We start from the raw sequence: 27,500 nt of genomic DNA on the forward strand, positions 1-27,500 counted from the left end.
AGAGTGGAGGAGTGAGTAGGAGAGATATTTAGAAGGACTTAGACTGCCAGGTGAGAGATGTATGAACTATCAGAACAGGACAATCTCCTTTTGCTACTGTGACTGACTCTGACCGGCTACAGGGTTACATAGTAATGACACAACAAATTAACACATTAACACAACAAGACAGCTACTCGGGGAAGAAGATCTGAAATACAATCATTACAAGCTCAGGGATAATTTCCAAGCCCAGGGATAATTTTCCAGCACAGGGACACTTACCAAGCAAAGGGAAAATGTCCAAGCACAGGGATAATTTCCAAGCACATGGATAATTTCCAAGCACATGGATAATTACCAAGCACAGGGATAATTTCCAAGCACAGGGATAATTTCCAAGCACATGAATAATTTACAAGCACAGGGATAATTTCAAAGCACAGGGATAATTTACAAGCACAGGGATAATTTCAAAGCACAGGGATAATTTACAAGCACAGGGATATTCTCAGAACCATTTGGAGGACTCATAACAGTTATTCAACCAACATCTTCCTTGTGCCAGAAGTAATCACCTTCAACCTAACTGGCAGGGAAACGAACCAAACTACCAGCCACCAAGGAACACCCAGAATGCAGTTAGACAGAGCAGATTGTTCGAGACTGAAAGACATTAGTCAATTATTGACCACACTTGCCAAGACTGAATTATGATTTTAATTTCATTTCAGTTCTGTTGGCAGCCAAGGGCCAAGATAACAATGAAGATGAATCAGTGGGTGGAAGGTTGGTGGAGTACTGGAGGTCCGATGTTCAGAGGCCAAGCATGATTAATTGTAGAGGATGTAAATTTAATTTGTCACAAGCAGATTGATGTCAATTTTAATTGAATTAAAATAATGTGATCTGGTATGGACCTGGTCTGCTCAGACACTGGGAGGGCTCCTGGTGAATAGTGGTGAATGTGGAGGGGAAGTGAGAGAGAGAGAGAGAGAGAGAGAGAGAGAGAGAGAGCTAAAACTATTTCCTTGTACTAAGAAAAATACCAAAAACTAATGAGACACAATCCACTAAATTGTAACAAACATGATCTACATATCTTCTTCTATCGTTATCCTTCAACACTAAACATGACCTACAAATCTTCTGCTCTTCTCATTCTACCGAACACACACACACAAAACTAAACCTACCATGTGTCTTTAGATATCCAGGTTCTCTACCCACTACAGAGTGTACTTATTCAGAGCACTGTATGTAAAAATATGAATGGACCTACAGTATCTAGATTTTAATAACTGTCTTTTGCTGGCCGGCAAATGGATTTTGACAAACACATTGGACAAAAACTATGTTCAACCCTCTAATGATTTTCCAAAGCCAAAGATTCCCTGGAGTGAAATATTTGAATAGCCCTTGTTGTAAATTATTATCGAGATGTCAAACACATGTTATCAGGTAACATAACTTTAGAAACGTCACAAGACAGACTGGATTCTATCTAGGCCGGGTGTTTTGTAAAAGCACTTTGTGACAACTGCTGATGTAAAAAGGGCTTTATAAATCAACTTGATTGATTGATATCCATTAAACAATCTCTTCATCTTTCTCTCTGTCTGTCTGTGAGTCTCTCATTCTCTTCTCTGCTGGTGTTATAACCTAGGAGACCTGGGTCATCTGAGAGACCTGGGTCATCTAGGAGAACTGGGTCATCTGGGAGACCTGGGTCATCTAGGAGTCAAAGTCAAATGTTTTGTTGATCTTTTTATAATTTTTTATAATTAGAAATGTGATGAAATAAATATAATATTTGTTTTAATGTTTTATATATCCAGAATGTCTTTCAAAGGGGATTAAACATACTACGTAACAAAAGTATTTGGCTATATGTTGTGACGCTGATGAATTACAATTGTTGGTAGGAGGCACACTGGCACAGTGAACATGTTTTTGGGGCCAGTAAGTTTCAACCCCACGGGCCCCAATGGGCCTGTGGCAAAAAATATATAATGTTGAGCCCTGCAACACAACACACATAATTAAATGATGTAATATACATTATAGACAAGATTTGAGAAAGTAACAAATTGCTTTGGTAATGGGTTTATAATTGCAATAGAACCCATCTGGCATTAGATTCAGTTCACATTGCTGTGAGCCATGCCAGTACTGGCCAGGTACAAGAACATACAAATGTATTTGAACAGGAAAACATTATTTGACTATAAATGTAATGTATTTTTATCCATCAGATGAACTACTTAGGAATTACAGAACAGTCCCCGTATTTTAAGATTACCAAAGCACTTGGACAGATTAGAGTAATGTACAATATGTTGTTTGGTTTAGTACTCGGTTGCCTGCGACTCATTGACACACTGAGTATTGTCATGGTGATGCTGGACCAGGCCTGTACTAGAACCATATTCAGTTCCTGCTTGTTTCTGGGCCTTTTTGACTGCAGTCTTTTCTCTAGAATTTGAAAGGCATTCTACATTTGATTCAAACAAGGGCATCAACATCAGTTGGTCAGTAGAACATTTCTGAAAATCTCCTTGGTAGCTTTGGTGATGTGTATGAGTCACTGCCCTGCTGCATGATGGCCAGGTTGACACATATTAACACGTCTTTGGTCCTAATGTGGTCTTACAGCAGCAACAGACTCCTAACGCAAAGCCTGGAATCAAGACTAAGCATTAGCAGTTCTCTAGTGCTTTGGCAGTTCTCTAGTGCTTTGGCAGTTCTCTAGTGCTTTGGCAGTTCTCTAGCGCACTAATAATTTAAAGAAACACACATGAAACCTGCATAACACTGTACCCGTACCCTTGGATGCATTTACTGGTGAATGCTACTATAGGTACATTTTAACCTGGTTGCCCCTGACACCGAACAGCAAGTACATTAGGCAGAGCTGGACTCATTGTCCCAGAGTCTTCTTCATTATGCTTTGACTATGTTAATGTGTTAACCTTCATATCATGGAGACTGGTAAACTGAACAAGGCAGTGTCACTGCAAAAGGCGTCTTCACACACACACTCACACACACACACACACACACACATTCACACATGCATGTACACATCTACACACCAGCCCACACACACACACGCACACACATGTATGTACACACACACAAACACACACACACACACACTCACACATATGTACACACACACACAAACACACATACATTCTACCAATCAGACTAGGATCACAGCAGAGGGCAGTCTATATTGAGAAGTGTTTAAGACCAGTTAAATTTAATGACCTCCTCCATCCTCCTAGCCTATTAAATAAACTACAACATTAGTCTGCCACATGAAGTTTGGCCTTTTACTCTTTCCGTCCGGGATGTGGCGGTTTTATCAGGATGTGATAGAGGGGTAGGTAATCTCACGCCCACTCGAGGGGAAGATGGGTTGGTTTTATTAAGAGAAATGACCCGAGACCCTGCAGCTGAAATGAGCTAATCTAATTCTAGCCATGCAGTATAGATTTAATAGGACAAGTGGGCTAATGATAGAGTCTTCTAATAAGGTGAAATGGTCCTGTGGTACATAATGAGAGGTTTAATAAAAAAAGCTTTCCTGGCTCCTGACATGGACCTGGTCTTGATTGGGTGGATGTGCCGTGCCACGCTTTGGGATTGCCTGTCGGCAGGACCTCACCACAATGTTTTAGTTAGATGCTCACAACTGTGTGTTTCAAAACTGTTATCAATAAAATATAACAATGAATAAAGTTGGCAGGAGAAACTCAAGCATCAGGAGACCTGGACAAACCCTGTGTTAACATCAGTAAAATTATCAGCAGGTAACATATCAAACAGAAATATTAGCCACATACGCTAATTTCTACTGTTTGTCATTTTGCTAAATATTGTTGTTTTATTGAATATTGGCAATTGTTTTAGCAAATTATTTTTTTTGCTTGAATCTATTTTTTAACATTTAGACATTTTATTGTAGACTTGTTTTAAATGATTGCCATTAAATCTTGGTTGCTAGTCTGAGGAACTCGGTTGGTTTTAAATGCTCGGCACATTTCCGAGTTGTGTTTGGGAGTGGGTCCTTATTGCATAACGTAATCTAAGAACATGTTACATAATTACCGCATACCATTGAGACACAGGTACTAGCCAGCCGATAAGATTCATGGACACAAGTGAAATTCACACCACGTATTTAGTCAGATGAATACATACAGCACTTCATTTACAGTTTTCCAGATTGCTAACAAGCATTGATCAATACTGAAACCACAATAACAAAACTCTTCAAACAGTCAGCAAAACAGAAGTGTATCTGGACCAAACTGTGAATCATTTTTCATTGCCTTCACACAAAATGCATTCAACGAACACATTCCCCAAAATCAATGAACTCTTTTCTCGTTCATACTCCACCACCTGCAAAATAAAAATTCACAGCACATTTTCAAATGCTTTTCCAAAACTGTTAAAAACACATTCAAAATGGCAATGGTTTTGCATTTCTGCAGTAACCAGATTAAAACATAAAGAAGGTGTATATTTGTTAGAAAATGTTAATAATAGAATATTTAATCAATCCAAACACAGTTGATTGCAGTATCAGCTGAAAACCTACCCAAGTGTGTGCGAAAGAACTCCAGTATCAATATACAGTGAGGGAAAATATTATTTGATCCCTTGCTGATTTTGTACCTTTGCCCAATGACAAAGAAATGGTCAGTCTATAATTTAAATGGTAGGTGTATGTGAACACTAAGAAACAGAATAACAATAAAAAAATCCAGAAAAATGCATGTCAAAAATTTTATAAATTGATTTGCATCCCTGCTTAGACTGCTGCCCCCGCGACCCGGCCCCGGATAAGCGGAAGAAGATGGTATGGTATGGTGGTATGGATTTGCATTTTACAGTTTTCCTTGATTGCTTAAAAGCATCGGTCAATACTGAAACCACAATAACAAAACTCTTCACACAGCATGCATTACCAACATGCATCATTGCAACAGTTAATCCCACCCCCAAAACTCACTAAAACCACCAAAATGCTTCATACATGCTTGTTCCACCAAAACACTGGCAACAATTCTCACTCAGAAACACACCCTGTCACTCATAACACACTGATCTAAAAAAAACCTAACAACAGGGATCATTACAGAAATGACAAAATTTCATCTTGGAAGTTTTTCAAATGATTTTTCACATAAATCAGTATTTGATTATAGAATAAGAAAAAAACACCTCACTTTAATGACTTAACTAAAGTAAATGGAACAAGAATGAATCACAAATGCAGCAATTTGAAGGAATATCCTTTATACATTTTACTTTTGAAAATGAATAAGTTCAAACAAAAAACTAATTTACCCAAATTCCAGGGCTGCAACAAAAACAAACAAACATCAACAAGGATAGTATAATCACTTGCCTCTGTGTATTGTAGGGGCCAATGAGTGGTTTGTGTAACAGCGAACCATCATTGGACAGTGCTGCTCACATTGTGATGTTCGCTCCTCTCTGGCCTGGGACATCCATGGTGGCTCTCTGTCCAATCACATTTCTTCCCCTGCGGTGTGTTTTTGCCAGGTTGAATCCCGCTTCTTCCACAAAGATTAATTTATGTGCAGTTTGACTGGCTTCTATCTCCATTACTCTCTAAAATAACAGTAAATCCATAGTTTTACAGTACTTTACATTTTGTGTAAATGCCCTGTTTGGTTATTGAACAGACATCTTACCTGGATATATTGGTACCGGAGTTCTTTCACACATTCACCGTTTCTCTGAAAGGGCTCAGTGTACAACACTTGGGTCGGTTTCCAGTTGAAACTGCAATCAACTGTGTTTGGATTGACTAAATATTCTAACATAATTAACATTTCCTAACAAATATCAAACATTTTCTTTATATTTCAATCTGGTTACTGCAGAAATGCTCACCAGTTGCCATCATTCTGTTTTGAATGTGTTTTTAACCGTTTTGAGAACAGTGTGGAAGCATTTGAGAAAACGTGCTGTGAATATACTGTTTTGTAGGTGGTTGAGTTTGAATGAGAAAAGAGTTCATTGATTTTGGGGAATATGTTCATTGAATGCATTTTATGTGAAAGCAATGATAAATTATTCACAGTTTGGTTCGCATACACTTCTGTTTAGCTGACTGTGTGAAGAGTTTTGTTCCTGTAACTTGTATTGTTCGATGCTTGTAAGTATTTGTGAAAAACTGTAAATGAAGTGCTGTATGTATTCATCTGACTAAATAAGTGGTGTGAATTTCACTTGTGTCCATGAATCTTATCGGCTGGCTAGTACCTGTGTCTCAATGGTATGCGGTAATTATGTAACATGTTCTTAGATTACGTTATGCAATAAGGACCCACTCCCAAACACAACTCGGAAATGTGCCGAGCATTTAAAACCAACCGAGTTCCTCAGACTAGCAACCAAGATTTAATGGCAATCATTTAAAACAAGTCTACAATAAAATGTCTACATGTTAAAAAATAGATTCAAGCAAAAAAAATAATTTGCTAAAACAATTGCCAATATTCAATAAAACAACAATATTTAGCAAAATGACAAACAGTAGAAATTAGCGTATGTGGCTAATATTTCTGTTTGATATGTTACCTGCTGATAATTTTACTGATGTTAACACAGGGTTTGTCCAGGTCTCCTGATGCTTGAGTTTCTCCTGCCAACTTTATTCATTGTTATATTTTATTGATAACAGTTTTGAAACACACAGTTGTGAGCATCTAACTGAAACATTGTGGTGAGGTCCTGCCGACAGGCAATCCCAAAGCGTGGCACGGCACATCCACCCAATCATGACATAAATATTCGACCCCTCTGTAAAAGGTGACTTAGTACTTGATGGCAAAGCCCATGTTGGCAATCAGAGAGGTCAGATGTTTCTTGTAGTTGGCCACCAGGTTTGCACACATCTCAGGAGGGATTGTGTCCCACTCCTCTTTGCAGATCTTCTCCAACTCATTAAGGTTTTGAGGCTGACGTTTGGCAACTCGAACCTTCAGCTCCCTCCACAGATTCTCTATGGGATTGAGGTCTGGAGACTGGCTAGGCTACTCCAGGACCTTAATGTGCTTCTTCTTGAGCCGCTCCTTTGTTGACTTGGCCGTGTGTTTTGAGTCATTGTCATGCTGGAATACCCATCCAAAACCCATTTTCAATGCCCTGGCTGAGGGAAGGAGGTTCTCACCCAAGATTTGATGGTACATGGCCCCGTCCATCATCCCCTTGATGCAGTGAAGTCCCCTTAGCAGTAAAACACCCCCAAAACATAATGTTTTCACCTCCATGTTTGACGGTGGGGATGGTGTTCTTGGGGTCATAGGCAGCATTCCTCCTCCTCCAAACACGGCAAGTTGAGTTGATGCCAAAGAGCTCGATTCTGAACACTTTCACCCAGTTCTCCTCTGAATCATTCAGATGTTCAGTGACAAGCTTCAGACAGGCCTGTACATGTGCTTTCTTGAGCAGGGGGACCACTGCAGGATTTCAGTCCTTCACGGCATAGTGTGTTAGCAATTGTTTTCTTGGTGACTATGGTCCCAGCTGCCCTGTGTAGGTCCACAATCTTGTCTCCGACATCCTTGGACAGCTCTTTGGTCTTGGCCATGGTGGAGAGTTTGGAATCTGATTAATTGCTTCTGTGGTCAGGTGTCTTTTATACAGGTAACAAACTGAGATTAGGAGCACTCCCTTTAAGAGTGTGCTCCTAATCTCAGCTCGTTACCTGTATAAAAGACACCTGGGAGTCAGAAATTGTTCTGATTGAGAGGGGATCAAATACTTATTTCACTCTTTAAAATGCAATCAATTTAACATTTTTGACATTCGTTTTTCTGGATCTTTTTGTTGTTATTCTGTCTCTCACTGTTCCAATAAACCTACAATAACAATTATAGACCAATCTTTTCTTTGTCAGTGGGCAAACATACAAAATCAGCAGGGGATCAAATAATGTTTTCCCTCACTATACACAGGTAAGATGTCTATTCAATAACCAAACAGGGTATTTAATGCAGTCATCTATGCATAATGTAAAGTACTTTAAAACTGTGGATTTACAGTTTTTTTTAGAGAGTAATGGAGATGGAAGCCAGTCAAAATGCACATAAATTAATCTTTGTGGATGAAGCTGGATTCAACCTGGCAAAAACACATCGCAGGGGAAGAAATGTGATTGGACAGAGAGCCACCATGGATGTCCCAGGCCAGAGAGGAGCGAACATCACAATGTGAGCAGCACTGTCCAATGATGGTTTGGTGTTACATAAACCATTCATTGGCCCCTACAATACACAGAGGCAAGTGATTATACTATACTTGTTGTTGATGTTTGTCTGTTATTACTGCAGTCCTGGAATTTGGGGATTTCTTTTTTTTGTTTAATGGCTTCTTGTTAGAAAAAAATAAAGGATATTCCTTCAAATTGCTGCATTTCTGTTGATTCTTTCTTGTTCAGTATACATTAGTACAGTCAATAAAGTTTTTTTTTTTTATATAGTCAAATACTGATTTATGGGAAAAATCCTTTGGAAAAACATACAAGATAAAAGTTTGTCATTTCTGTAATGCTCCCTGTTGTTAGTGTTTTAGGTCAGTGTGTTATGAGTGACAGTGTGTGTTTCTGAGTGAGACTTGTTTTGGTTGAAAATACTTATTTTGAGACATGCATGAAGTTTTTTGGTGGTTTTAGTGAGTTTTGGAGGTGAGACTAACTGTTGCATGTTAAAAACGCAGAGTGTGTGAAGAGTTTTGTTATTGTGGTTTCAGTACTGACTGATGCTTGTTAGGAATCAAGAAAAACTGTAAAGTAATTCTTATAATTACATGAATGGTCACCAGGAATGATGTATTGCTCTTCAGAGAACCAACCAGAACGCGGCTGTCAGTCGTCATGGACACCCTCCAGGTGTGTAAAGAGCCTTCTATGATGGCTGATTCAGTTCCCTCACCCTGTCAGGTCGTGGCTGGGGGCCTCTAGGCTTCCTGAAACCATGACACAACCCAAACAGATGATTCAGGGTCTCATCACCCCCCCTTGGTAATACGAGAGGGAGCACCCCCACTGTCAGACATGGCACCAACAAATGACTCCCACTAGTTTTTGACGAGTCAGTGACGTTCCATTACAGCCAAAATGGAGAGAGAGACCTCAGACTGGTGTAGTGTGTGTGTGTGTGTCTGGTGTGTGTGTGTGTGTGTGTGCCTGTTTCTTTGTGTGTCGCCAGTACAGTTGATTGAAGTGTAATTCCAGCAGGTTTGAAGTTACTTATATGAGCCCAGCGTGTTTCCTGTCAGACCCAAGGAGCTCCAACGTCAAATAAACAAGGCAGATATATTACCCAGATCAGATATATTACCCAGATCAGACATATTACCCAGATCAGATATATTAGACAGATCAGATATCTTACCCAGATCAGATATATTAGACAGATCAGATATATTATCCAGATCAGGCAGTGGGGAGGACAGGCAGTCACCTAGCTTCCACACAGAGACAAAATGGTAAGAAAGCAAGAAAAAGAGGCCAGAGCAAGAGAAGGAGAACGATAAGGGGAGAGAGGGGGACTAGGACAGGGGAGAAGGGGAGCAGCAGTGCATGATATGTTACATGCGAAGATTCATTGCTTTCCCTCTCAAAGCCCTTTCTCAATAATTCTCTCTCTGCCTCTTTCTCCATTCGTCCTTTTTGTCATTATCCCAGGTGCTCTGTATCTATAACATTTCAAAAGTTTTATGCCCTCAACCACACACACACACACACACACACACACACAACAATGACCAGATAGGAGATACACATCCATACAAGCATACAACTAGAAATATAGGATGGCTTCTGTCACTTTGGTGAATGATAACCCCTAGCGGGTGTTCCCGTCCAGTGATTTGACAGGTAGGTCGGACTTCTGGTATGTTCAGTGCGACTTCCTGTGTAACGTACGCATGCGTCATGCCAGAGGTTCTGCCATAACACATTATACAGGAAGTTCAACCCCTAGCATACTTTAATGAGGAAGTCCAACCCAACAAACTGGATGTCCCACTTACCAAACCAGCACTTATCAAGTCACTTTACAGGAACGCCCACCAAGGGTCATGAATCACCAAAATGTCAGAAGCCACCCGAGATTTCTACTCATAGACATTCCTGACTGACCACACTGTACAGAGAAAAGTAACACATGAAGCACTAAGACCTGCAGAACACCCCCCCCCACACACACACAGACATACACAGAAACACACACAAACTGACACCCAGCTAATGAACACACACTTGAAACACACCTGTGGTGCTGATGTGTGCCGTGATAAAAGGAGATGCAGTGTATTGGTTTCCAATCGGCCTCATACTTATTGAGCTCTCCCACGGGATAAAACACAGGCCATCAGTTACTGAGGCAGCCTCTGAGGAAGCCTGGATTCCGGGATCATGGCGCTGCCTTGTCCAGTGGGGTTGAGGAGGGGATCTATGTGTTCCACCTCAGTGAGATATGAAGGGATGTATAATCAACCGAACCTGTAATGACTTAAACCTAAGCCCAATTCTACTAGTATCTCATTTCTAATAATATCACATCTCTACATTTACCACAATCCCAATACTATCCCAATCCCAATACTATCCCAATCCCAATACTATCCCAATCCCAATACTATCCCAATCGCAATACTACCCCAATTCCAATACTATCCCAATTCCAATACTATCCCAATCCCAATACTACCCCAATCCCAATACTACCCCAATTCCAATTCTACCCCAATTCTAACACTACCCAAATTATAAGACTATCCCAATTCTAAAACTTCCCCAATTCTAATTCTATCCCTATTCCAATACTGTCTCAATTGTTAAACTGAAACTCAAATTTCCACTAGAGGGGACCACTCAAAAACTTGAATCAATTTATACACACACCTGAAAATCAAACAGAGACAAACAGCACAGAAGATGCACATCTCTTTCTCTCTCTCTCTCTCTCTCTCTCACACACACACTCGGTATCTGCTGGCCAAGCAGGACTAACCATGGGAAAAGAGCTCAGCTTCTCTCTGCTGGCCAAGCAGGACTAACCATGGGAAAAGAGCTCAGCTTCTCTCTGCTGGTCAAGCAGGACTAACCCTGGGAGTGAATCAGGATACGCAGGGTGATATGAAGAAGAAGCAGACACTGTAACATTTACTCTGATACACAGTCTGAAACACAGTCTGAAACAAAGTCCAAAACACACACCAATACACATTCTGAAACACAGTCTGAAACACAGTCTGAAACACAGTCCAAAACACACACCAATACACAGTCTGAAACACAATCTGAAACACAGTCTAGAACACAGTCTAGAACACAGTCTAGAACACAGTCTGATAAACAGTCTGATACACGGTCTTATACACAGTCTGAAAAACTCTCCCAGACAGGGCAAAAACAGCTGTGTTAGTAAATAGATATTGTCATTATGTTACAATCTCACATCAGTTTCTATACAGTGGCAACATGTAGGATCCTGACTCATTCAGCTGCTAGGGTCCTCATTAACCAAACCCCGCCAGCCATGGCATGGGACTCCCACAGTGAGAGGAACAGAGTAGGTGAGAGAGTGGGAGAGAGAGTGGGAGAGAGAGTGGGAGAGAGACAGAGAAAGGAAGGACAACCAATGGAGCACAAACAAGAATAAAATCACAACCCATATTCATGCTTAGTTTTCCTTGCCATTTTCACTCGTAACTATTTGCACATTCTTTCATCACTATAAAATAATATTCAAAAAAAAAGTATAATATTTAGATGTTTTTGTTTTCACTCTCAATTTTCATTCTAGCTTCTTTTTTTTTTTCACTTGCTTTTGGAATGTTAACAAATGTTTCCCATATTATTAAAGCCCTTGAATAAAATGAACTGTGAGGAAGAGACAAAGATAAGGACCAATAAAGACCAACAGAGAGAGAGTGATAAATACAGAGAACGATAACATATACATTTTTGTATGATTTTTAAATAATTAATTAGCATTTTATTGCGTGACATAAGTATTTGATAACCTACCAACCAGTAAGAATTCTGGCTCTCACAGACCTGTTAGTTTTTCTTTAAGAAGCCCTCCTGTTCTCCACTCATTACTTGTATTAACTGCACCTGTTTGAACTTGTTACCTGTATAAAAGACACCTGTCCACACACTCAACCAAACAGACTCCAACCTCTCCACAATGGCCAAGACCAGAGTGCTGTGTAAGGTCATCAGGGATACAATTTTAGACCTGCACAAGGCTGGGATGGGCTACAGGACGATAGGGAAGCAGCTTGGTGAGAAGGCAACACCTGTTGGTGCAATTATTACAAAAAGGAAGAAGTTCAAGATGACGGTCAATCTCACTCGATCTGGGGCTCCATGCAAGATCTCACTTCGTGGGGCATCAATGGTCATGAGGAAGGTGAGGGATCAGCCCAGAACTACACGGCAGGACCTGGTCAATGACCTGAAGAGAGCTCAGTCTCAAAGAAAACCATTAGTAACACACTATGCCGTCATGGATTAAAATCCTGCAGTACACACAAGGTCCCCCAGCTCAAGCCAGCTCATGTCCAGGCCCATCTGAAGTTTGCCAATGACTATCTGGATGATCCAGAGGAGGAATGGGAGAAGGTCATGTGGTCTGATGAGACAAAAATTTAGCTTTTTGGTCTAAACTCCACTCGCCATGTTTGGAGGAAGAAGAAGGATGAGTACAACCCCAAGAACACCATCCCAACCGTGAAGCATTGAAGTGGAAACATCATCCTTTGGGGATGCTTTTCTGCAAAGGGGACAGGACGACTGCACCGTATTGAGGGGAGGATGGATGGGCCATGTATCACGAAATCTTGGCCAACAACCTCCTTCCTTCAGTAAGAGCATTGAAGATGGGTCGTGGCTGAGTCTTCCACCATGACAACGACCCGAAACACACAGCCAGGGCAACTAAGGAGTGACTCCGTAAGAAGCATCTCAAGGTCCTGGAGTGGCCTAGCCAGTCTCCAGACCTGAACCCAATAGAAAATCTTTGGAGGGAGCTGAAAGTCTGTATTGCCCAGCGACAGCCCCGAAACCTGAAGGATCTGGAGAAGGTCTGTATGGAGGAGTGGGCCAAAATCCCTGCTGCAGTGTGTGCAAACCTGGTCAAGAACTACAGGAAACGTATGATCTCTGTACAGCTTCCCTCAGGGCCGGGGGGTGAGACAGGGATACAGTATTCCTCAGGGCCGGGGGGTGAGACAGGGATACAGTATTCCTCAGGGCCGGGGGGTGAGACAGGGATACAGTATTCCTCAGGGCCGGGGGGTGAGACAGGGATACAGCTTCCCTCAAGGCCGGGGGGTGAGACAGGGATACAGCTTCCCTCAGGGCCGGGGGGTGAGACAGGGATACAGCTTCCAACAGGGCCGGGGGGTGAGACAGGGATACAGCTTCCAACAGGGCCGGGGGGTGAGACAGGGATACAGCTTCCAACAGGGCCGGGGGGTGAGACAGGGATACAGCTTCCAACAGGGCCGGGGGGTGAGACAGGGATACAGCTTCCAACAGGGCCGGGGGGTGAGACAGGGATACAGCTTCCAACAGGGCCGGGGGGTGAGACAGGGATACAGCTTCCAACAGGGCCGGGGGGTGAGACAGGGATACAGCTTCCAACAGGGCCGGGGGGTGAGACAGGGATACAGCTTCCAACAGGGCCGGGGGGTGAGACAGGGATACAGCTTGAGATCCAGTTTTTTTTGAAGATATTGTAAAATTAGTTGGCAAGAGCACTGGGTCCTGCCACAACCGGTCAAACCCTACTGAAGTTGAAAATAAAATGTATATATTTTGCATATTTTGTGCTTCTGTTCCCAACCTAGATCTTATGCAAAAATACTGATTATAAGTCCATAATGATTTTCCAACCAAGTCCATAATGATTTTCCAACCAAGTCCATTATGATTTTCCAACCAAGTCCATAATGATTTTCCAACCAACGTTCAGATATCAGGATCAGACACATAAATTCCACTGAGACACTGTTGCATTAGGGCAAAAACATATTTACACCAACCATAGCTTGGCTTAATCATTAACACCACAGGACATTACAACAAGGCTTTAAATGACCCGAGAGATTAGAGAAGATGGGGCCTTCCACGCCATCAAAAACAACACTAAACATCTTAAATTAAAATTGGTCAGTTAAAATCCTCCTATCATACATAGAACCCATTGTCCTCTATGGTTGTTGACATTAAATGCTGTTGGTGCAAAACTGGCAACTAGTTTTGGGTCTTTCTTCGATATCTATGAAAATATAATTATTTGTCACACTGGAAAAAATAAACCAAAAAACAACTAAATTGGCTTGCTACCTTGTCCTAAACAACTGTTTTCCAGGCCAATAAAGCCCTTTAAATTGAAATTGAAAGAGAGCAAGTGTCACAGAGAGACACAGCTAAAGACAGACAGAGACAGACAGACAAACAGAGCTTGAGAAACAGAACCACAGACAAAATGAAAGGGGCAGAGAGAGAAAGAATACAGAGAGAAGAGCAGAGATCTGTGACAGAGAGCAAAAAGGGAAAATAGAATGAAAACTAAAAACAGAGGTTAACCTTTCCATCAAACCTAATCATCACAGTTGCCCCAGCAGGGCCCTACGCTCCACTGCCTCCTGCCCAGCCAACAGAGCATGCACCTGGGCTGACTCGAGAATAACACGCCCTCCACCCTGGAATTCATCCTACAGCTAGGCCTGATTGAGCACGGGGGTGTGTTGTCAAGTGATTGAGGGTGTAGAGGAATTACGTAACTGTGTTTGTGTGTGTTAGTTGGTTTGTTTGTCTTTGCGTGTGTGTCTCTCTGACCTTGGTCCTGGCTCTTTAACTCTCCACGTGAAGGGGCTCAGCCTCTGGACTTTAATATTTCAGGAGTGCTTGGTTGGACACAGAGTGCTGAGCTGGACCAAGACTATGGGCCAGCACATCAACAGCAATTAACACACCAGCAGGAGATCACAGCAATGAAGAATGTGTGTTGAGATCACATAGAAGAGAAGAGTGTTGATCTGTGTGTCATAGAGATATAAGAGATGAGTGTTGATCTGTGTGTCATAGAGATAGAAGAGATGAGTGTTGATCTGTGTGTCATAGAGATAGAAGAGATGAGTGTTGATCTGTGTGTCATAGAGATAGAAGAGATGAGTGTTGATTTGTGTGTCAGAGAGATAGAAGAGATGAGTGTTCATCTGTGTGTCAGAGAGATAGAAGAGATGAGTGTTCATCTGTGTGTCAGAGAGATAGAAGAGATGAGTGTTGATATGTGTGTCATAGAGATAGAAGAGATGAGTGTTGATTTGTGTGTCAGAGAGATAGAAGAGATGAGTGTTGATTTGTGTGTCAGAGAGATAGAAGAGATTAGTGTTCATCTGTGTGTCAGAGAGATAGAAGAGATGAGTGTTGATTTGTGTGTCAGAGAGATAGAAGAGATGAGTGTTGATCTGTGTGTCATAGAGATAGAAGAGATGAGTGTTGATCTGTGTGTCATAGAGATAGAAGAGATGAGTGTTGATCTGTGTGTCATAGAGATAGAAGAGATGAGTGTTGATTTGTGTGTCAGAGAGATAGAAGAGATGAGTGTTGATCTGTGTGTCATAGAGATAGAAGAGATGAGTGTTCATCTGTGTGTCAGAGAGATAGAAGAGATGAGTGTTGATCTGTGTGCTCCTTACAACTTTCCTACAATAGAATCAACAGAACAGTACTGCTGAATGAAGATGTACCATCCTAAACAGATGCACACGTCCCTCCCTCCTACCTGTGACGCTGAGCTCGGTTGTCCTGCGTATGATGAAGTCACCGAAGGTGACCTCACAGGTGTAGTTGCCGATGTCATCTTCCTTGACCTCTCGGATAGACAGAGTGTCTCTCCTCTGGAGAATGGAGGACCTCCACTGCTTCAAACGACATTCCTGGAGGTTCAGGAACACACATTAGCACCCAGTCCATTCCCATGATTATTCTACTCAACTGTCTTCTGCATACGTAACACACACATTCACACACACACATACATACACACGTTTTGCTATCAAGAAGAGTACTGTCAATTTTGTACAAACCTGATTCTAATTCCATTTCTAACCCTAATTCTAAATCTAAACTCAACCCCAAGTCAGACTCAGCTTAGGGTCAAAGTGAGGACTGGTAAAATGTCCTCACTTTACATTATTTTGCTTGTTTTACTATCTTAGTATTGAAACACAAACACACACACACCTAAAACTGAGTTACAGTGCTATTAACTCTAAAACACATGTAACAGTAACATAGCTAAAACATGATAGATTGTTATCTCTTGGTTGAGGACAGGGGTGTCTGTTACAGTGATGGTCATTTAGAGAAGTGGTATGTTATTTTGTCAGGAGAAAGGATGGATAATTCAGCATTAGAATGCAGTCTATTAGAACCTAAATAGAAACATAATGAGGTTCAGTAAACTGAAGTATACTACTTGAATACTGGTATATTGCACAGAACTGAATATTCCGGATTAAAAATATTGTGACTAGTATATGTGTGTGCGTGTGTGTGTGTGCGTGTCTGTGTGTGCGTGTGGGTGAGTACGTGTGTGGGTTTTCTCTCCAGGTACTCCACTTCCTGGCACGGATAACCCTGGCTCATAGAAATCCATTCCGTCATTGCCCGTGGCAACTTGGAATTCAATCAGCTGGGTTCTGGTGCGGCCCAAATACCTCCCTGTCATTATCCAAGCCTTTATTGAATTCTCGTATAACCTGGAAGTGGAGCCTGACCTGCTAATCTACCGCTCATCTCCTTCTAGTTTGACTAGAGAGCACTCTGTGATCCGCAGGCCATGGTTGACCTCAACGAACCGCAACTCAGGTGAGTAAAGGTAACTCAACAGTCAGATGATAAATCACACTAAGTGTAGAGGACAGACGCACATACTACACTTCTGTCTGTCTGTCAGGCTGTCTATCTATCTGTCTGTCTGTCTGTCAGTCTGTCTGTCTGTCTGTCTGTCTGTCTGTCAGTCTGTCTGTCATTCTGTCTGTCTGTCTTTCTGTCTGTCAGTCTGTTTGTCTGTCAGTCTGTCTGTCTGTCTTTCTGTCTGTCTGTCTGTCTGTCTGTCTGTCAGTCTATCTGTCATTCTGTCTGTCTGTCTTTCTGTTTGTCAGTCTGTTTGTCTGTCAGTCTGTCTGTCTCCCTGTCAGTCTGTCTCCCTGTCAGTCTGTTTGCCTGTCTGTCTCCCTGTCAGTCTGTCTCCCTGTCAGTCTGTTTGTCTGTCTGTCTGTCAGTCAGTCTGTCTGTCTCCCTGTCAGTCTGTTTGCCTGTCTGTCTGTCTGTCAGTCAGTCTGTCTCCCTGTCAGTCTGTCTGTCTGTCTGTCTGTCTGTCTCCCTGTTAGTCTGTCTGTCTCCCTGTCAGTCTGTCTCCCTGTCAGTCTGTCTGTCTGTTAGTCAGTCTGTCTCCCTGTCAGTCAGTCTGTCTCCCTGTCAGTCTGTCTGTCTGTCTGCATTCTGTACTGAGGGAGTATGTCTCTTCCATTTCCTCTACACTGGTACAGGTACATGGCAGATAGTCCTGCTCTGATACTCCTATTATGACCGTGTCCCCATTCAGAATGTGCCCACAGTCTCCTGTAGGCACAGCTTAGACATACTCTATGAACAACTGGGAAAAGGAAGTCTAGGGAACACACACACACACATACTCACATATCCAGCCAGCCCAGAGTCTTACCTTAAACCAGGTGATATCAGGGTCTTTTCCAGGTTCAATGTAGTCATCAATATCAGGACAGGTGATGTCTTTGCTCTTGCTGAGCTCCGCCTTCTCCAGAAGTCTCATTTCAGAGTTGTAGCATAGGTCTGTGTCATTTTCAGCCACATGGAGGGACATGGACACCTTCATACAATAGGTGGAGTTCCTGGAACACAAAAAGCATCTACAGATCACTGACCAGATCCTGGAACACAAATACCATCTACAGATCACTAACAAGATCCTGGAACACAAACAGCATCTACAGATCACTGAGCAGATCCTGGAACACAAATATCATCTACAAATCACTGACCAGATCCTGGAACACAAATACCATCTACAGATCACTGACCAGATCCTGGAACACAAATACCATCTACAGATCACTGACCAGATCCTGGAAAACAAATACCATCTATAGATCACTGAACCAATGACTCCAGCTCACAACCATTATTACCATAGGACAAATTAGCATAGCCAGTTCAGACAGGAAACCTGAGTGGTCTGCGATGCCTGGGATCTCTCCAATCACAATATCAGATTTAATATTGACTATTTAAATGTAATGTTACTCAGTCTGATGTGTACTGGTTTCACCAGCATGTGGAGGCCAACCCACCCACCACCCCTGCCTTCACCTGTTACCAACCACCCCTGCCTCCACCTGTTACCCAACCCTGCCTCCACCTGTTAACTGCCACCCTTGCCTCCACTTGTTACCCACCCACCCCTGCCTCCACTTGTTACCCACCCACCACCCCTGTCTCCACCTGTTACCAACCACCCCTGCCTCCACCTGTTACCCAACCCTGCCTCCACCTGTTAACTGCCACCCCTGTCTCCGCCTGTTACCCACCACCCCTGCCTCCACTTGTTACCCACCCACCACCCCTGTCTCCACCTGTTACCAACCACCCCTGCCTCCACCTGTTACCCAACCCTGCCTCCACCTGTTAACTGCCACCCCTGTCTCCGCCTGTTACCCACCACCCCTGCCTCCACTTGTTACCCACCCACCACCCCTGCCTCCACCTGTTTGGTTCTGTGTTCTTTTAATACGGGGATTGGTTCTGCATACTTGAATAGGGGGATTGGTTCTGCATACTTTATCATTGCACATGTATTTAAAAAATGGATAAACTACAACATAGCATTTTCTGTCTGGACTGAACGTGCCTTGAAGCTCTGGGAATTCTGTTCACAGGACACATACGGGTATGTTGCCTAAAGAAGCTGCGTTTTGCACTTATGCTGAACAAAACTGGAATAAACAACCAGAAGATCTTAGACGTGCCCCAAATGTATACATTTTTAACTCCAGATTAAAAACACTTCTCTTCTCACGTCTATGACTGAACACTTAAATTTAACCACACTGTTTAGCCTTATAGCTTCCTATGTTTTTATCCCATTTTTAGTGTTTACATGTTTTCTTATTGTATTTTCTATTATTATGATGTATTCATTTGTTTTGATGTTTTCATTTGAGTATTTGTTTTTATGTTATTTTTCTTTGTAAAGCACATTGAATTGTTTCGATGTATGAATTGTGCTATGTAAATAAACTTGCTTGCTTGCTAATCATAACAGTGATGTAATGAAGCTTTGACTGTGCTGAAAACAACCTGTCCGCTGAAACACTCCAGGTTGGTTCTCAACACAGCTAAGTGACTTCAGGCTGCCGACCGTTTGTCTGTAGCAGACATATAGACGACCTAGAAGACGTCTAGACGACCGTTTGTGTGTAGAAGACGTCTAGACGACTGTTTGTCTGCAGCCGACGTCTAGACGACTGTTTGTGTGTAAAAGACGTCTAGACGACTGTTTGTGTGTAGAAGACGTCTAGACGACCGTTTGTGTTGAAGAAGTCTAGACGATCGTTTGTGTGTAGAAGACGTCTAGACGACCGTTTGTGTGTAGAAGACGTCTAGACGACTGTTTGTCTGCAGCCGACGTCTAGACGACTGTTTGTGTGTAAAAGACGTCTAGACGACTGTTTGTGTGTAGAAGACGTCTAGACGACCGTTTGTGTGTAGAAGACGTCTAGACGACCGTTTGTGTGTAGAAGACGTCTAGACGAAGTGACTTCAGTCTGGCGACTTTTTGTCTGTAGCAGACGTCTAGACGAAGCTCTTGCTCGTTAAGTTTCTGTGACTGCGGTAGGTCGAAGGAGAGTGTCGGGACCACAAAACTGAGAATATATAATAATGTATCCCTGAGGTTCACCACATGTTATAACTCAATAAAAACAGCAACTACTTCAGTTTCTTCTCCATGTTACCAGGGAAGCTTCCCCCCGACCACTTTATTGGAACATGGAGGGCTTCATCATGTTACTGAGGTCATGGAAGGATCAGGATCTTTAGGCATTAGGTATACCACGGAACACAGTGAAGACAGTGATCAACAAGTGGAGAAAATATGGCACAAACGAGACATTACCAAGAACTGGACTAAATTGATGAAAAGACAAGAAGAAAAATGGTCAGGGAGGCTTCCAAGAGGCCTACAGCTACATTAAAGGAACTGCAGGAATTTCTGGCAAGTACTGTTTGCTACATATGACAACAATCTCCTGTATTCTTCATATGAATGGGCTATGGGGTAGGGTGGCAAGACGGGAAGCCTTTTCTTACAAAGAAAAACATCCAAGCCCGGCTGAAGTTTGCATAAACAAACATCAAGACTCCCAAAAGCATGTGGGAAAATGTGTTATGGTCTGATGAAACCAAGGTTGGACTTTTTGGCCATAAATCTAAGAGGCATGTTTTGCGCAAAAACAACACTCCAAAAGAACACCATACCCACAGTGAAGCATGGTGGTGGCAGCATCATGCTTTGGGGCTGTTTTTCTTCAGCTGGGACCGGGGCCTTAGTCAGGGTGGAGGGAATTATGAACAGTTCCAAATACCAGGCAATTTTGGCACAAAACCTTCAGGCGTCCGTTAAAAAGTTGAAGATGGAGAGGAAGTTCACCTTTCAGCACGACAACGACCCAAAGCACTCATCAAAATCAACAAAAGCATGGCTTCACCAGAAGAAGATTAACGTTTTGGAATGGCCCAGCCAGAGCCCAGACCTGAATCCAATTGAACATCTGTGGGGTGATCTGAAGAGGGCTGTGTACAGATGTCCTCACAATCTGACAGATTTGGAGCGCTTTTGCAAAGAAGAGTGGGCAAATATTGCCACGTCAAGATGTGCCATGCTAAAAGACAACGACCCAAAAAGACTGAGTGTTGTAATAAAATCAAAAGATGCTTCAACTAAGTATTAGTTTAAGGGTGTGCACACTTATGCAACCAGGTTATTGTGATTTATTTATTTTTTCTCAAAGATTTCAGTTTGTTTTTCAATTGAATAGTTCACGTTATAGGTCACATTAAAAGTGGAAAAAGTTCTGACATGATTTATCTTTGTCTCATTCTTTTACATCACAAGAACCTGGCATTTTAAAGGGGGTGTTTAGACTTTTTATATCCACTGTACACACACACGCACACACACACACACACACACTGCCGAATGGGCTTAGAGGTATATATGTTGACACAGTGGGATGTTATCAGAGATGACCTCGTAGCGGAGGGACAATCTGATTCCTGTAGTCTGAGGAAGCCCGTGGAGGCCGTTCCCTTTTAAATAGTCACATCAGGCAGCTGTGTAGGAACGTGTGTTCAGTGTGTTTGATTGATGGACAGTCGGGGGCTGACACTTCGTCCTGCAGTGTCTTTTAACGTCTGTCAAAAGCTCTTTCATTCCAAAGCTTGCATCAGTCTCCAACTGGCGTACTTTGTATTCTCCACATATTATCATCATCCCAGATGTACAAACTGTAATCACAGCCTAGAAACACAGCAGCAACACTGACAGAGACAGGCTCATCTGAGCCAGGGTGAATTCATTCAGTGGGAGACATGCTTGGACTGCAGAGCTGTTGGGAGGAGAGAGGGCACTGGAGGTTAAAGCTCTCATTATCATCCAGAGGGAGGAGAGAGAGATGGAAAAGAGAGGGAGAAAGAGGCAGAGAGAGATGCAGAGAGGGAGTGAAAGAATAAGGAGAAAAAGAAAAAGCAGGAGATAGAGACAGAGAGGGGGGACAGAAAGTACATGATTGTTATGTAGATCAAGTCACATTCACATTTATATACACACACACACACATACACACTGATGGGAGAAATTCTGTTTCAGACAGTAAAGGACAAAGGAACTAATACACACACACACATATTGATCCTGTTCATGTCCATATCTCCTTCCAGGGAAAACCATCTGGAGTGTTTCAATGCAAAGCTCTACGTTCTCCACTGAAGGATTAAGTTAGAATATAGCTAACTCAATAAAAGTGCAAACTTCAATACCCACAATGCAATCTACATTTCAGGTAGCATGACGCCATTGACGTTATAAGCTCCCATTTAGAGTTAATGGTTGAACATCTGAACAGACTGATATCTATGATCATCCATCACTGATTGGATACCCGGAGACTAACTGCTACGTGGGGATATCCACATCATAACGGTAATGGATAACAGCTTCTTCCCTCCCTTTCTGTCTTTTTACCTCACTCTCTCACACCCTCTCTTTCCTTCATTTACCACAAGTTGTTTGGTGGAAGTGTTTGGGTCATGTGTGCTAAAATTTGCGACTCAGAAGCTTAGCCTCAAACAAAAAAGCAATTGATTTCAGCTCAGCGGTAAATCTCCAAAGTGCTTCTCTGATTCGTGTATTGGAGAACTCTTAAAACCCCCATGCACTACAACTGAAGCTGGAGGCAATTTCAGCACTTTAGAAAAACTGGAGAACACTGAATTGAGAGTTGAGGAGTTAACTGTTGGGGTTCAAAGGGCTTCCAAAGTGTCCCATGGTTGTCATTATTAGAACCACCCACAATGATATATTTATTTGGTTAAATGGATTGTACCCTGAACCAAAAGGGTTCAACCACAAACCCAAAATAGTTCCAAAAAAGCCATTTGGGAGTTCTTACAAATATGCCTTTTTCGATGGCATCAGGTAAAGGAGACAAGAAGAGAGAAAAAGACAAAGGAATGAGTGAGACATAAGGATGAAAATGGAAAATGTGAAGAAAAATAGCATGTAGCACACAACAGTATATAATCAATCTCCTTGTCAGCATCTCTAATGTCCCTCTTGTCTTACCATGTCTCTATTATCTCTAATATCCCTCATGTCAGACCATATCGCTAATGTACCTCTTGACTTACCATGTCTCTATTATCTCTAATGTCCCTCATGTCAGACCATATCGCTAATGTACCTCTTGACTTACAATTGCTCTAATATCCCTCCTGTCTTACCATAACTCTACTGTCCCTCTTGTCTTAACCATTGCTCTACTGTCCCTCTTGTCTTACCATTGCTCAAATGTCCCTTTTGTCTTAACCATTCCTCTAATGTCCCTCTTGTCTTACCATTGCTCTAATGTCCCTCTTGTCTTAACCATTGCTCTAATGTCCCTCTTGTTTTAACCATTGCTTTAATGTCCCTCTTGTCTTACCATAACTCTACTGTCCCTCTTGTCTTAACATTGCTCTAATGTCCCTATTGTCTTAACCATTGCTTTAATGTCCCTCTAGTCTTACCATAGCTCTAGTATCTTTAATGTCCCACTTGTCATATCATAGCTCTAGTATCTGTCCCTCCTGTCTTACCATAGGTTTAGTATCTCTTATGTCTCTCTCATTTGACTATAGCTCTAGTATCTCTAACATTCCTATTATCTTACCATAGCTCTAATGTCCCTCTTGCCTGACCATAGCTGTAATGTCCCTCTTGTTTTACCATATCTCTAATCTCCCCCTTATCTGACCATATCTCTAGTATCTCTAATGTCCCTCGTCTGATCATATCTCTACAATCTCTAATGTCCCTCTAGTCTTACGTAGTTCTAGTATCTCTATGTCCTTTTTGAATTACCATAACTAGTATCTCTAATATCCCTCTTGTCTCAACATAGCTCTTTTTTTCAGAGTCCCTGTTGTCATACAGTACATCTGTTTTCTTTAGTGTCCCTCTTGTCTTACCGTAACACACAAGAGTAGAGGCCCACATCTTGCAGATCGGCCGGTCTGAACCAGATGGCGTCCTCCTCTTTGCTCATGTGCACACCATCAAAGGCGATGGGCTCCTCAAAGTCTCCGTGGCCCAGGCCTGAGCTGCGGTACCACATCAGGCTGAGGCCCACACTTTGGGCCTGGCTGTAGTTGGCCCGAATGTAGCCATAGAACAGGGCACACTTTAGCCTCACTGGCTCCCCCTGCAACACGCGGTACTTCAGATAGTCCACTTGCCAGTCAATACAGCCATCAACTGTGGGGAAGAGAGACAGCAAGGTAGAGAGATACAGAGAAGGAGTTGGATGTTGTCATACTGTTGTCCACTTGGATCCAAACAGCCATCCACCACAGAGGAGAGTGGAGATGGAGGAGGGGATATTGAATTAGCTAGCCTTAAGTGGAGTGGAGAGAGAGTTAAGTTACTCTTCTAGGCAGACATGTCCGTATAGCTGTCATTGTACGGAGGCAGGAGATAGAAGTGGGAGAGAGAAGAAAGCAGGAGAGGAGAGGGGGAGAAGGAAAAGTGAAGGAGAGGAAGAAGAAATGGAGGAGAGGTAGAAGTGGGGAAGATAATAGAGGGAAGACTGGGGGAAATGGAATGGAGTAGCTAAGGAGAGTTGAAGAGACAAGAGTTAAATAACTTTCCACCCCATAATTACTTCCTAATCCAGTAACCATAGAAACGACACGTGAGAAACACACTACCTTGTTGTTAGTTCGGGGAGAGTAACCGATTTCACACATATTTCATCAGAGATGTGGCCTCAGTGTATACGTGTGTGTGTGTATGTGTGTGTGTGTATACGTGTGTGTGTATGTGTGAGTGTATGTGTGTTTTAGGTCTAACTATACTCATGGGGACCAAATGTCCCCATGAGTATAGTAAAACCAGAAAGAATTTGACAAAAGTCCCCATGAGGCAAAAGTCAATTTCCGGCTCAGTGTTTAGGTTTAGGGTCAAACTTGCAATTCATTTTAGAGTTAGAATTGGGGTTTCTTTAGGGTCCAGGCATTTTTGGTTAAGTTTAAGGTTAAGATTAGGCATAACATCTAGGTAAAGTTTAAGCATAAATGTTACTTTATTGAGGTTAAGTTTAGGGTAAGAGTTAGGGTTAAGTTAAGGTTAGGGTTAGGGTTATGGTTAGGTTTAGGGTTATGGTTAGTTTTAGGGTTAAGATTAGGGCAAGGAAGTATGCAATTTCTATTTTCTGGTCCCCATGAGGATAGCCATACAAACGTATGTGTATGTGTAAAAGAGTATAATTTAATCTCATGTTCTCTTCATTCCCATACTAGTTCACTAGCTCTTAAAGCCACGTCACTCTGCAGAAACTGTAGACCTTGAGAGCACTTGGTGCTCATTTCACCCCAGATCGCTAACCTCATGCTGTGTTCTCATGACCACCCACATATAGCGTCTAACCCGTAGCGTTTTGTCTCATCAAATTGCTACTCACTAGACACCCGCTTTGAGGCAACCAAAGAACAGGACAAGAAATCGCTAGTAAAAGTGAATAGGACCGAGAAGAGTATATTTCTTGTGAGTGCGCAACACTGACTTTCAACACTGACTTTCAACACTGACTTTCAACACTGCGGTCCCTGAAGGGAAGTAGTCAGGGTGAACGTGACAATTGCTAATCGGGACGAGGTGTTAATTGCTCTTGCGTCTGAGTGTAAACCAAGCTCTAACATGTGACTGAGTCATTAGGCCACAGTTTGGGAACATTTGCGACTGTAGAACATGTTCTTCTGGGATGTCAAGACTGCATAGACTACATTCCTTAGTTTGATCTCCATGACATTGGCTACAGTAGCTCAACTTCTCTCTGCTCAGCATGGTCTGTAGACGCAATTTCACTTGTTAGATGTTGTTACAATGGTGATGATAATTGCTGAAACTAGGGTGGTAGTGCTATTTTATTTAGGGCATCATAATGTTTCAATTGAAGTCTGTACAGAGTACCAACACATGCATCGAATGGGCCCATTATTATTTCAGCATCTGACTCCGCCCCAAAAACTTAGCCATGACTCCGCCCCCAAAACAGCCTCATCTTCTCAAGACTGCAGCATATTTATAACCATTCATCACTGGGCCATCATCACTGTCAGTAGTGAAGGATAGATATTCATGTTTTACTTTTGAAACATCTAAAATACATACATTTCATTGACTTTTTGGTGTTACAGTAGTAAAGTCCAAACAAATCATCAGGCGTGTGTTTAGTATACCACTCTAGTGGTAAGAACAGCAGTAAGAATATTCGATTTGGATTAAAAGCAAGTAATGAGAATCATAGGCGCCGATTTATGTTTTCCTCCGTGGGTGCTCATAGGCGCACGCCATTTATTTATATATATATAAATATATATATATATATATACACACACACACCTATATATACCTATATATACACACCTATATATACACCTATATATACATATATAAACGCACTACGCACACCTATTCATTTACTTATTAATAAAGCCGTAAAGTAGATCTTTCAAAATTTACCACTTATCACAAATACAGGATTGGAGATGAAAAGTTTAACTGACACGTAGGCCTAACCGCGATCAGTTCGTGGGAAATTAATGTTTTGCGCTATTATCTAAATATCGATTAAAAAAAACGACACATATAGTTTCTGGGAGTTTCTCCCTAATTTCTGCTACGAGTTTTTGATAGTGGCATTTTTTTATCTGAGAAACGCTGTGATTGGTGGATAGGGAGCACCCGGAGCAGGCAACTGGTTATGTCGCTGTCACTAACATCGACATAACCAATCACAGTGTGACAGACGCTTTACATATCACCAACGGCAAGTTTAATTTTAAATGAATGTAGCCTACTGGCGGACTGGCGGTCTGGCACACGTGGGTGCTCGTGCTCGGTATTTTCGTGGGTGCTCGCTATTTTCCGTGGGTGCTCGCTATTTTCCGTGGGTGCTCGAGCCCCGGAGCACCCACGGTATCGGCGCCTATGATGAGAATATAGGATGAAGCACTATTGTTCAGACAGCAGGTCCTGATGAGTTTTTGTTTCAGAGTTTTTCAAACTCAAGAACTAGGATCAATCAATCACAATTATTTTATAAAGCCCTTTTTACATCAGGGGTGTCACAAAGTGCTTTTTGCAAGACAGCAAGCCTGAAAGCCCAAAGTGCTTTTACAGATACCCAGACCCCTCCGATCAACAAGTCTTGCATTAGCTGATGGCCTGCCTCTTTTACAGGAGTGGGCTCAATGGCCAAGCATACACAACATGCAGTGGTCCCACCTAGCTGTCTCAAGACTAATGAACTGTAAGTGTCTTTGGACGCGAGCGCCTAATGTAAATGTAAACAAATAAAGTAATGCTAACGCTAAGCTAGCTCATTAGCGGAGAAGATCCGCTGCTGTAGGGGGGGGGGGGGGGGCAAATGCTGCGCGGATAGATCTCCCCCATTAGACGGCACTAAAATGGGCTCTTGTCTGAGCGGCTGTGCTCAAATAGCAATGACTCAAAGAGCACCGCTTTATGTGACTCTCCCCTCGTTACAGCTCTTGTTCACACAAAACGAGCAAAGGACACAATTACAAGGCGCTAGTTTATTGCTGG

At 42.3% G+C, this 27,500-nt stretch overlaps 1 protein-coding gene across 6 annotated transcripts in view; it reads right to left on the reverse strand.

Moving 5' to 3' along the window:
* Window positions 1-27,500, reverse strand: part of il1rapl1a (interleukin 1 receptor accessory protein-like 1a) — a 244,764-nt gene that overhangs the window by 109,281 nt on the left and 107,983 nt on the right. For 5 of the 6 annotated variants that reach the window (XM_013137830.4, XM_013137829.4, XM_020054754.3 and 2 more), the window contains exons 3-5: window positions 23,864-24,149; window positions 17,784-17,970; window positions 15,837-15,990 (exon numbers count right to left, since the gene is read on the reverse strand). In XM_013137830.4, coding sequence (XP_012993284.1) covers window positions 15,837-15,990; window positions 17,784-17,970; window positions 23,864-24,149 — 627 coding nt within the window. The remainder of the gene's footprint in view (window positions 1-15,836; window positions 15,991-17,783; window positions 17,971-23,863; window positions 24,150-27,500) is intronic. The other variant, XM_020054755.3, reaches the window with a different exon arrangement.

The sequence above is a fragment of the Esox lucius genome, chromosome 16 (genome assembly GCF_011004845.1).
Source record: "Esox lucius isolate fEsoLuc1 chromosome 16, fEsoLuc1.pri, whole genome shotgun sequence".
Taxonomy (NCBI): Eukaryota; Metazoa; Chordata; class Actinopteri; order Esociformes; family Esocidae; genus Esox; species Esox lucius.